This window comes from Empidonax traillii, unplaced genomic scaffold (genome assembly GCF_003031625.1).
Source record: "Empidonax traillii isolate 1590-97213 ecotype Southwest subspecies unplaced genomic scaffold, ASM303162v1 scaffold170:size2694500, whole genome shotgun sequence".
Classification (NCBI taxonomy): Eukaryota; Metazoa; Chordata; class Aves; order Passeriformes; family Tyrannidae; genus Empidonax; species Empidonax traillii.
In genome coordinates this window covers 73061-85175 of record NW_020955363.1, presented here as the reverse complement: position 1 = coordinate 85175, position 12115 = coordinate 73061, and the positions used below count along the sequence as shown (strand labels likewise).

Here is a 12115-nt window from a genome sequence, read left to right as displayed (position 1 = left end):
AACTGTCTCCTCTTTGTAATGGCTTGCCCTTGGGCTATGCACCAGTTCAGTATTATGACATCAAGGGAAAGAAACTGTCTTAGGACCCTCTGAGACATGCTTAAAAAACCTGTATTAAAAGGACATCTTCCAAGAAATGTGGAAGGAACAGAGGGGGAAAAAAAGGATTGATATTTGTTGTTTGCATTCTATGGGAACTGAGCCATGTGTACTTTTATTAGGCTTCTTTCAAGGAACAGGATAGAAGGAGTCTTTGCCTATTGAGTATCTGTATTTTTTCCCCTTTGGGGGAGAACTTTCTCAGATAATAAAGTTTCACATGCAGTGCAGTAAGTGAAGACCTAGTTGGGAAAAGTTAGTGATGCACGCTGTGGTTTTTCTTTAAAGGGGAAAGGAGAGAGAGAAAAAGAAGACAAAATAATAGTAGTTTAAAGGAAGAGAATAGCAGTAGACCTAGGCCTAAACTGAAATGTGGTCTAGAATACCCATAAAACACTGGAGGAAAACCTGAACCTTGAGCTCAGCTTTTTGTTCAGTATAAAATTATAGAATAGTTTGGAATGGAAGAGACCTGAAAGATCACCCAGTTCCAGCCTCCCGTGCCATGGGCAGGGACTGGGTTGTTCAAAGCCCCATCCAGCCTGGTTCAGTGCCTTTACCATGTTTTCCAGCTTGGACTCTTGCTAGGGAATACAGCAGCATCTTTCACTTTTAAAGCACTTACGAAAGACCTTCTTTGGGGAGGGCCTGTCTAGCACCGTTTTTTGTCCTATTCGTCCGTCTGCCTCCTTATATGTCATGTGCTGGCCCACTTCCCTACGCCCTGGACCCCTCCTCTCGCAGTGCTGTTTGCTTCCCTGTCCCCTGCTGCTCAGGATACCCTCCCGATCTCCTCCAGCCTCCCTCCCCTGGGCTCGCCACTGCTGCCCGTGGATGCCGCGCCTTAGCCCCCCCCCCCCCCCCCCCCCCCCCCCCCCCCCCCCCCCCCCCCCCCCCCCCCGCAAGCCCCTCCCGCTGACTCCCCCGGGGCAGCTCGGGCGGCTCAGGAGCCTGCGGAGCATCCCAGGCTGTGCTTTGTGCCGCGTCTGACCTGCGGGCAGCGCGGGTGTGCTTCCCGGGAGAAATGTGCCCCAGCAGTGGGGAGCTGGTGATGTTAGAGCCGAGCCCCTCTCTTGCAAGGGCCCTTGGTAAGTAACCGGTGACGTTCCCCTTTCACAGGCTCAGGGAACATCCCATTTTACACAGAGGATTAATGTCACCCGCGGTTCTCCCTGCACAGAATCACAGTTCATACTGGGGATTTCTGTGGATCCTTAAGGCTGATTAAGGGATTTAACACCAATGCCAGGATGGTATAATTAATGCCATGGCTCAGGCGCCTGTCATTAATATCTTCTGTTTGCTTGCACCGTTCTTTCTTTAAGGTTGTTCTGCAGATTTCCTTTCAGTTTCGTTTGTATATATTTAAAGTTTGTTTTCAAATGCATATGTTCTGCCTGCGTAGTTTGTTCGAAATAATAGATTCTTTTTTTTGTTTTTAATTTATGCTGAAAACATTGATACAGAATCTGATTTTTGTATGTTAAATATGCAGAAATTCGTTGAGAGAATTTGGGCAACAAAAATGAACTTTGTATCAATTGTTTGTGTTTGTTGTCCTTTGTTACCACTTAATATTACATGAGTTGAATGATATAAATTTAAATTCAGTTTAAAAAGCCCAGCCCATTGAGCTTTAACCCATAAAATATTTTATTTCCTAGAGAACCAGAATGTTTCCAGATACCTCACAGCATTTGTTTTAAAATCTGCCTCTCAGATAGATTTTTTGAGAATTTTTATTTGTTCCAACTCTGTCTGAGCAAGGAGTCCATACTTCTTCATCTTTTTCTGTCATCAGCTTCGAAGCATCTTGTTTGGACATGTCATACTTCTGTTTTATTTAATAAAATCAGCAATATTCTGCTTTTTCTTTCAAGTTGCTGTCAGCCTTACCCTTCTGTCTTTCCTTCTGCCTTCCTCTTCATTTTTTGCTGACTGCTGCCCTCTGTCTTCCTGTTTTTTCTTTATCTTTTAGAGAAGAGTCCTTCTATTGTACTGTTCCTATAACACCTGTTAAGAGGGAGGGATCAGGCTGGGAGAGGACAGAGGAGGTGAGGTTGTAAAAGTCTGAGATAATTGAAATGTAGGTATATACAATGCAAATTCAGTTCAGGCAGCCCTACACATATTTTCCAAAGTTTTAATATTTTGATCTTATCAATTGAATAATACTTTTTGATTTTCAGCTTAATCATGATGCCTTTTGAATGAAATGTAAAAGTTTCATTTGAAGTTTTGCCACTACTGTAAAGCTGAAATTATTGTAGGTATTAAATGGCAATTTAAGCAATAAAAAAGTTTGCAATTAAATAATGCTAAATTTGAGATATAACAACTACAGTTAAAAAGAACAAAGCACACTCCATTCTTATTTCATGATATGAAGGGGACATTAGGTGGAAGGCACAGATGGGTTTGGTGGCAACCTTAAATTTGGGGGGTTGGTTTTTGGGTTTTTCCCTTCCATTGGCTATTGACTCTGTCCCAGTTTTGACATAGAATATATCCCCTTGTTTTACAAGGTCAGTGAAATTTGCATGATTTAACTCATTGCAGGAACTCTTAGTAATTTTTTAACCTTTAGCCTTTTGGCAGTTTTGTAATAAGCATATTTGATAATGTGGACCACTAGCACATCCATTTGTAGCTGAGGTTATTTATGTTATGATTTCAGAATTTGTTTGGAAGCAACAGTCTTGATGGAGGAAGCAGCCCTATGGTAAAACCTAAAGGAGACAAACAAGTAGAGTATTTAGATCTGGACCTAGATTCTGGGAAATCTACCCCACCTCGTAAGGTAAGTGGATCTTCATCTCTTCCAGTCCTGCCATTAAGAGTTTGAAATTGCTTCAAAAGTATTTGCTGAGAAAGAGGAAGCCTCCAGCAAGATCACAGAATCATAAAATCATAGAATCAGCAGGGTTGGAAAGGACCACTGAGATCATCAAGTCCAGTCCTTGATCCAACACCACCATGGTTACCGGACCATGGCACTCAGTGCCACATCCAGTCTCATCTTAAAAACCTCCAGGGACAGAGAATCCATCACTTCCCTGGGCAGCCCATTCCAATGCCTGATTACCCTCTCTGTAAAGAGTTTCTTCCTAACATCTAACCTAAACCTCCCCTGGCAGAGCTTATGATCATGCCCTCTTGTCTTACTGATAGTTGCCTGGGAAAATAGACCAACCCCTACCTGGCTACAACCTCCTCTCAGGTAGTTGTAGAGAGTGATGAGGTCACCCCTGAGCCTCCTCTTCTCCAGGCTAAACAACCACAGGTCCCTCAGCCTCTCCTCATAGTGCTTGTGCTCGAGTCCCTTCACCACCCTGGTTGCTCTTCTCTGGACCTGCTCCAGCACCTCCATGTCCTTCCTGAACTGAGGGGCTCAGCTGGACACAGCACTCCAGGTGTGGCCTCACCAACGCAGAGTACAGGGGAAGGATCACTGCCCTGCTCCTGCTGGCCACACTGTTCCTGATGCAGGCCAGGATGCCATTGGCCTTCTTGGCCACCTGGGCACACTGCTGGCTCATGTTCAGCCTCCTGTCCATCAGCACCCCCAGGTCCCTTTCTACCTGGCTGCTCTCCAGCTACTCTGTGCCCAGCCTGTAGCGCTGCAGGGGGTTGTTGTGGCCAAAGTGCAGGACCCGGCACTTGGCCTTGTTGAACCTCATCCCATTGGAATCAGCCCAACTCTCCAGCCTATCCAGATCCCTCTGCAGAGCCCTCCTGCCCTCCAGCAGATCAACACTCCCTCCCAGCTTGGTGTCATCTGCAAATTTGCTGATGATGGACTCAATCCCCTCATCTAAATCATCAGTAAAGATGTTAAACAGGACTGGGCCCAGCACTGACCCCTGGGGGACACCACTGGGGACCAGCTGCCAACTGGATGCAGCCCCGTTCACCAGGACTCTCTGGGCCCGGCCCTCCAGCCAGTTCCTGACCCAGCACAGAGTGCCCCTGTCCAAGCCGTGGGATGCCAGCTTTTCCAGGAGATGGTGTCAAAGGCTTAACTGCTTTCTCAAATGGTCAATCCAAAAGACAGTGTCGGACCTTTCAGGGAAACCTGTGCTTGTTCTGTATCTGTGTGGGATATCGACTTACTTTTTGCTGTTAATTTATTTTAACATGTTTTTCACTCTTCCTTGCCTTCCCCAGAAGAAGAGCAGTGGCTCGGGCAGCAGTGTGGCGGACGAGAGAGTTGATTATGTGGTGGTTGACCAGCAGAAAACGTTAGCACTGAAGAGCACACGAGAGGCCTGGACTGATGGGAGACAGTCTACGGAGTCTGAAACACCTACAAAAAGTGTGAAGTGAAAATACTGCTCTGTCTTCAAAGAACAGGAAGAAGTGAATTCTGAAGAATTACAGAACCACAATGGCAGTGTTGTTCGACTGTACAGCACCTGATTCACTGGTGTGTGAGCAGGTTCTTGACCGAATAGGATGGAAGCCAAGGGACACTTTGAATATGTCAAAGGAACTTTTAAGATCATAAATCGGCTCTGTGGTGTCTGGAAAAATCGCAGCCTGTAAATAACATGTAAAATAATATCACTTAGCTTTCAGAAAACCTTTTGTTCTGTAGTTAACACATTTGTAGTATTACCATGTTTATGCACTTTTTCAGTTACAATGTTGGTTCAGGTATTCCCAGTTAGTGTACCTTAATTCATCTGGAGAATTCTTTTTTCCTTACACTACCATTTCTTACAATTTTAGGTTAATTAAGCTACATGTAGATATGGAAATTAATATTTGAACTTCATTTTAACAACTCCAAATTGATTTTGCAGGAATACTTTCACAATTGAATAATCTACTTGAAATGCCGAGAGATGACCGTTAGTTACATACTTGTTTATATTTAATACACACAAGATTACTTGGAAGTCTACAGGTTACCTTCCTAACAAAAATTGCTGTGAGTTAATAATAATGAACTGTACTGGGTTTAGACCTACAATCCTGGCTTATATGTTAGTTGTTAGTGGTGGAACTTCTATTGTATTTTATTAATGACAGTGTTCTGTGTTCAATGGGTGAAGATTCTGCAGGGTGGGATCTTACACTTTCAAAGACTGAATAATTAAATATCAAGTAAGCCTGCAAACCACTGATGGCATGCAGTAATGTTGTGATCTCACACTTATTAACAAGAAATAACCTTTATATTATTTACAGAAGGTAGAGTATATAAATCAGGTACGTACCAAGCACTGTTGTGCTAATACACTGATCAGGTTTAGCCAATGAGCTTTAGTTTTGTACTATTTAGAAGTTCTAATGTCAGTTTTCAGTTCGAGATTAATGGGACAGTTTGACATTCACTTTTTGTAGTACTAGCAAAATACTGTGATTTTGAATTAGACATTAATTCAAATGGAAATACTATGTTTTGACACCATAGTGCCCTTCTTATGAGCTCTATTTTACTTTAATCTCCTGCTTGGCCTTATATTTAAATCCCTATGCAACTGATATTTTATATCTCTGTTTTTAAAAATTAGATAACATACCTAAACGATCCCCTTGTAAACCACTTGTTGCTCTTTCCTGGTACAGGATTTTAAGCTCTGTATACTGTGATCCTTTATTTTACTATGCCAGTTCCAAATAATAATCTGCCTTGGTTTTAGAAACATTTTTTTTGTTATTTGGAAGAAGATAGAGATTTTTTAAATACATGAATGAGTTAGGTCTAGATAGAAAACTTACTAACACTCTCATTTTACACAAACACCCTCAAGTAAGTGGTTGGTTTCATTTTCCCACCCAGTTGTTGTATTTTGTCCAGATCATTTAAAAATTAAGCATGGAGCTGCATTGTTTTCTGGCATGTTGGCCTTAGTACTGTGCCTAATCTACCGCCCGTTGTTTCTCTCCCCTCACAGCCACAATCTACAGTATGTAAATTATCTTATTCTTAACAAAGGTTCTTTTCAAATTAGTAATATTTTGATGCTTTGAATGTTCATTTTAAAAAAGAAACTAAACACAATGCATTTTGAGGTGAATTTTAAATAAATCAAGTTGTTCAGTTTTGATGTGTAAACTCTGTCCTGTGAAACAGCAAACCAGAGTCAGTGCATCTGTGAGGGTGCCTGGATACCAACCACCCTTGGTCAAAATTGTAGACTGCCTCCTAGTACCTCTCAAAAAACAAATGTACAGCTAAAACAGTTCTCAAAAAGAATCTCTAATTTAAAACCCTTCACCAAGTAGGTAAATGATGTGATTCCCACTCCCCTGGGAGCCCGAAGCACTGATGTGAGTCAGGGAAAACTTGATGGCTCCATCAAAATTATCTCAGATCCGTAAAGATTCTGGAGCTGTAGCTCAGCTCTGCCTTGATGGTCTTGCTATCCCCTAACAAACCCTCCTTCACTGATGCCACAGCTGAAGCTCACAGGCATGGTGAGTACTTGGTAACCAGTGTAATGATATTTTGCTTGAGGACATTGGCTTGAAGCATTTTACCAGTGCAATGGCAGCTGTGCATCTTGACTGGTGAGATGCCCCTAATTCTTCACAAATGTGGTTGAAGTATCACTTTGGTTTGTCCTACACAACTGTTTCGGTGCTTGCCTCTGGGGAGAAGAACCCGTACTGAGGACTCCTACACTCATGCCTGCACCTGAGGAGTGAGATGATCTTGGAATATTTCCAACTTGTGTTTCTTTGGTCTCTCAATAGAATTTGAGGAAAAAGGTTTGGAATCTTTTACCTAATCCTAACCTGTCTGTCCTTGAAACATTGACCAACTACACAACTATGTTTTACTTTAAAACTCTTTGGGTTTTTACAATACTGATATTTAAATATCAATGCTATGTTTTCAGATGTGAGCATCTCTGACACTGAGGTGTAAAAGCCTGAGAGAATCAGTTTCCTAGGCCGGCCTCTCTTGCTGAGCTAATGATAGAAGAGAGTTTTGCTTTAAGTTTGCTGATATCAGTCCTTGGTTTATAGATAACACCTACTCTTTCTTCATTTAATATTTGGCAGCATTCACAACGTTAATGTGATTATGATTGAGAATCCACTCTTAATTTCTAGGCTTTTTCCCTTTCTTCTGCTGAGGAAAACAGGAGTTCTCACACTGTACAGACAGTATAAAGTCCAAAATTTCCCTTTAATCGGATTTCTTAGCAGTTGTTTCCCCCTTATTCCAGTAATACATTTTCCATACTTACATGTCTTCCAGAGTTCAGAATCAGACGCACGATACTAACTTTTGATGATATGTCTAATTTTCACCTATAAAGCTAGAGCGTCTTCATGCTGCAGATCTGTCTGAGCTCTTTGATGGTCTAAGGATATGAATATTAAATTGAAAATGTGAATCCTAAAACTGTAGGTGGTAGAAAGCGAGCTGGATTGATATTAGCCTTGTGCCACTTTCTGTTACTAGCTTTGTGAGGACACTCTAGTTGGAGGGATGCTGGTGGAAACTCCAGTAGATACTGGTGCAGAAGTAGTTTGTGAGTGTTGTTTGTCAAGTGTTCTATTCCCAGACAGGTAAGTTCTTTCTTGTTTCACTGAAACAACCTGTTACTGGTTGTAGATACAGTTTTCATTGCTGTATAACCTTCATAAACCAGGTTCATTATAAACTGCAGATACATGTATGTAATAGGTCTTTTACAAATACACAACATCTTGCTCATAGAAATCAATGGAAAAATTAGTGCCTTGTGCACTCAGATTGACTCTAGAGGTGATTTGATGTCGCTCCATGGTACGATCTGAACACTGTGTTATCTGGTAAGTACCAACAGCCACACTTTTACACACTGTGACATAATCACTATTACCTCATGAAGTGCAGTGCAAACACAGCTGCTCTGTTCTGCTCAACATTTGTAATGTGACATTGAAAAAGATACAAATGTGATTATTAGTCTTTTTTTGCTTTACTGAGACTTGTATTTATGTTAAAAAATTATTAACAATCCACTCACATATGACAGTTGTGACATAGTGTTGATTGGATGTAGATGAACCAAATACCAAGCAGGGAGGTTTTTGGCTTTTTGCCCTAACTGAACAAGCAGTATGAGGTTCAGTTCACAACCTGACAAGGCACAAAGTGGGACAAAAAGAAAAGGTGCTTGAGATGGTTATGAACAACGTCTTTGACATGATAAGTTTCCCAGTATATGTTCATGGTTTGGCATCCTTGGTGTTAAGTTTCAGTACCAGGAGTGGAAGGATAGTAGGTATTGGATGCATGACCAGGTGAAAGGCTTGTGCCATCTCGTCATTGGATAAACAGAGCTAGACTGTTCTGATGCTAGTGGTTTTCTTTCTAGATGGTCTTTAAAGGAAAATTTCCATGCTTTATTTAAAAGGGACCATCTATGTTTGCTTCAACTTTTTTAAAAGCGGTTTCTTGAAGTGTATAGTTGTATAATCTGCTGTGCACACACATAATGTTTTAGTTTACTATAGTGAAATGGAATAGAAAAAAAAATCCTGTACAGTTCAGAACATAAAACACAGGGTTGTTAAAATTTAGACTTTCGAAATTTTCTTGTAGTTATAAAATCAGCCTTTGTAGTAATCACTGGGATTTCCTCTTGAAAAGTCTCACAGGATCTGTCATCATTGCCAAGCCTTTTCTGGTAAGATATATTTGCAGTGAAATAATAAGAAAATGTGTGTCACATCAATTTTGAGAAAGGGCAATCCTAATCAGGTTTTATTAAATGCTGTGTGAGGTTCTGGGTTTAGTGTGTGTCTGTGGGGCTTGCACGGGGTACCCAGATGGTTTGATTGCACTTCAGGAGAGGATGTGGAAATCCAGTCTTGTGAAAATATTTAAAAGGTATAACACAAAGTAGAACCAGGCTTAATATTACTTTTAAAATCAACCAAAGGTATTTTAAGTATGAAATAAAATGCTTTTGATTTGGGGAAAGAAAAAAAACCCTCTTAGTAGGGCATATCAATGCTTTATTGAATTTAGTTGTAGACATTGCAAGGGAGTTGAGTTGTTCTTGGACTAGCTGTAACTAGCTATATAAAATGCTAGGGGATTTCTTTTTAGTGACACTAAAATTCCAAGGACCAACACTTACAGGTGAAGAATAGATTTCTATATGAAACCCCTGTCTAGAGAAAATCTGTTGGTATCTGGAAAGCTGGTCATTGATACTGAATGTGAGCAAATACAACTGGGCATATCAAAGTTGCCTGTACTACTTTCTGTTCTGCTTTAATCAGAAGGCAAGAACAGGAGTGAAGTATAATTATGGCTTATTTTTCCTGAATTCATACCAGACTTTATAAGCTTTCATATTTTTATGCTGTTTTCAGGGAATAAATTTTAGAGGGAGGAATCACTACTTGTCTCTGTGCAGTTGTGCTGTGGATTTACACACTTGTAAACTATACAGATTTAACTGAAATGTTTAGGGTTTTTTTCCTGTTGCCTGTTAGGGCTGAAGGATGCAGGCCTAGGAGTTTTGGAGATGCCTCAGACTGGCCTGCTAGAGTACTTCAATTTAAGTCTGGAGTTAATAGCATCAAAATGGTGATTCAGCCCTCTGCTGAGGTTGTCTTCATATTCATATCTATAAATCATGGTGTGCATATTTAGTTACATTTTAAAAATTAGTTGTAGTTGAGACTAAAATGTTGGAAACAAATAGTATTTAGATTTAGGCTCCCTAGACTCCAGTTAGGCATAGAGCAGCATTTTAAAAAGGCCTCAAGTGTAACAGGGTTCAAATTCCCCGGGCACACAAATCTGCTGCATGGTCTTTTGAGGAGCAGAATTTAACATTCAAGGCACCGGTGTACCTTCTTTAAGTAAGTGAAGGTTCAAAGAACTTTTTCAAAATAATTTAATTTCTGCTCAGGTATGTAGATATAAGTTTAGGAATGAAACTTTAAAAATACTCTGTGTTTTAACTATTTTTCTTCTCCTTCATAAATGAAAGAAGTGATGATCCTGAAGACATTTTTACCATTAGCTCTACCCACTCACAGTGCAATATGAGGGACCATGGAAGAGACTTGGCCCTTGAACTTTTTTAAAAACAAGAAGAAAATTAAAAGAGCCAACCAGGACCAGGATTTAGCCTCTGATCTGCCTTGCCGTGAGCCCCCTTCCCCTCATACACTGTGGAGTGGAGCTATCCCCAGTTCCAGTGCTCAGCTTAGAAGTGGGGACAGAAATCCTGTGGCCAGTGCCAGAAAAGTTCTGAAGAAGTGGTTTGCTTAAAAACCAGATCAAGAGTTGTAGCAAAAATTTAGTTTTGGAGAGGGTTGGTGGGTGGTGGGTTTGTTTCCCTTGTGTAAAAGGAACATGATGAAATTTGGGATTGGGATGCAAGTACACTTGGTACTACCGTTTATATGGGCTGTGCTGCATCTTGTTGTGAATTTTATTGTTCACCCCCATTTTTTTGTAATAGTATCTGTGGTCTATATTTTTTGTAGAGTATCCTTGCTTTTGCTGTACCAGGAGGAAGGCCACCTTTCAAAGAATGGGATCAAGGATCAGAAAATGTTGGCTCCCACCCTTTCTCTAGCCAGCCATCCAAGCTGCCTGGAATACAGTCCCCTCAGACTTTGGCAAGAAGCTGAATGGGTGCAGGTTTATGGTCAGGTCTGATCTTGAACTCTGGGATGGTTTTATTCAAGCTTATTCCAGACTTAGTTCTTGTGATAACGCACTTTTTAGTCACTGGACACGTAGATTCTTCAGTAGTTTCAACTTTTTTTTTTGTCAAGGATAAAAAAGGATAAATTTGCATAAAAAAGGATAAATTTCCAGTGCATAGTTCCGAGATCTTGAGGTTTTCTTTTAGTGGGTGCATTGTGTAGAGGGTGGAAACTTCAAATTAAACAAGCAGTAACTGTTGTGTAAATGGGATGATATTCTGCTCTGAAAACAAGCAAACCAACACAAAAAAAAAAAAAAAAAAAAAAAAAAAACACTCGGAGAGCCCTATATATTTATAGGTCTGACTATCTTCAGGTAAACCACAGCTGCACAGATATTCTCTGTTTCCTTCAGCAAGCATCCCTCCAGAACGCCGTCAGTTCAGCTGGCTGAGGTTGTAGCTTTTATCTCCCCTGCATCATAATGATCTGAATAAATGCTGTTATATTTTTCCCAAGACACTTAGTTTTTTTGTGAAGTCTTACTTTGATTTCCTGTGTCTTTCTGATGTGATTCCCCTCCCCCAAATACTCTGCTTAATTAAAGCAGGTTTGAGAAAAAAATAATTTTATAATAGCTGCTCTGTTTTTAGTGAGTGAGCAGAAGTTGTTTTTTTTTTAACATAGGAAATCTGTTATTATTCAGAATAATCACTAATGCAGAAAGGAATTCAGATGATGTATACAAACTGGTAACTCAAAAGCAGTGGCTGGAGGCTGATACAAAAAGCTATTCATGCCTAATGCCAAGGGCTCAGGGAAATGCATGTGGCACAAAGCAAGCACAGTCTACAGCACACATGAAAAGCCCACCATTTCTGCAATAAAAACTCTGCTGGAACCCCCAATATGTCCTATTTATTCTGATAATATACTTTCAGGAAAGTAGATGTTTGTCAATGTGAGTTAAGTGTCAAAGTGTTTTCCCAAATCTTTCCATGAGTATTTAAATATCCAAACACTATTGGGAGGATTGGCCCAGGTCACAACTGAGAAGAAAACAAGCAGCATGAGAAAGGCAAGAAATACCTGAAAATCAGATTAAGACACTACTGCAGAGTCCTTGATGTATGAAATTTGGGTGTAGAGGCAGATTGATAATGTGGAATCCCACTAGAACTCCTAATTTAAGTGATAGAATTGCAGATAGAGTTAAAATAGAAAAGTTAAAGTATTAGTCTTGCTTAAGAAAACTCTTTTACAGGTTCATCCCTATCCCTTAGTGAAGTTCAGGTTTATATCCAACTTCTTAAAATCCTTTTCTGCTCTAAGAATGACAGGAGCAGGAGGAATTCGGGTGGCTTAACTGCAGTGCCAATAGATAGAGGAAGGG

At 40.5% G+C, this 12115-nt stretch overlaps 1 protein-coding gene across 4 annotated transcripts in view; it reads left to right on the top strand.

Annotated features, from left to right (window-relative positions):
- The window catches only part of GAB1 (GRB2 associated binding protein 1), a 99816-nt gene extending 93653 nt beyond the window's left edge, over nt 1-6163 (top strand). For all 4 annotated transcript variants that reach the window (XM_027885665.1, XM_027885667.1, XM_027885666.1 and 1 more), the window contains 2 exons: nt 2777-2899; nt 4267-6163. In XM_027885665.1, the coding sequence (XP_027741466.1) occupies nt 2777-2899; nt 4267-4425 (282 nt within the window). In that variant the 3' untranslated portion in view covers nt 4426-6163. The remainder of the gene's footprint in view (nt 1-2776; nt 2900-4266) is intronic.
- Nucleotides 6164-12115: the final 5952 nt, after the last annotated feature.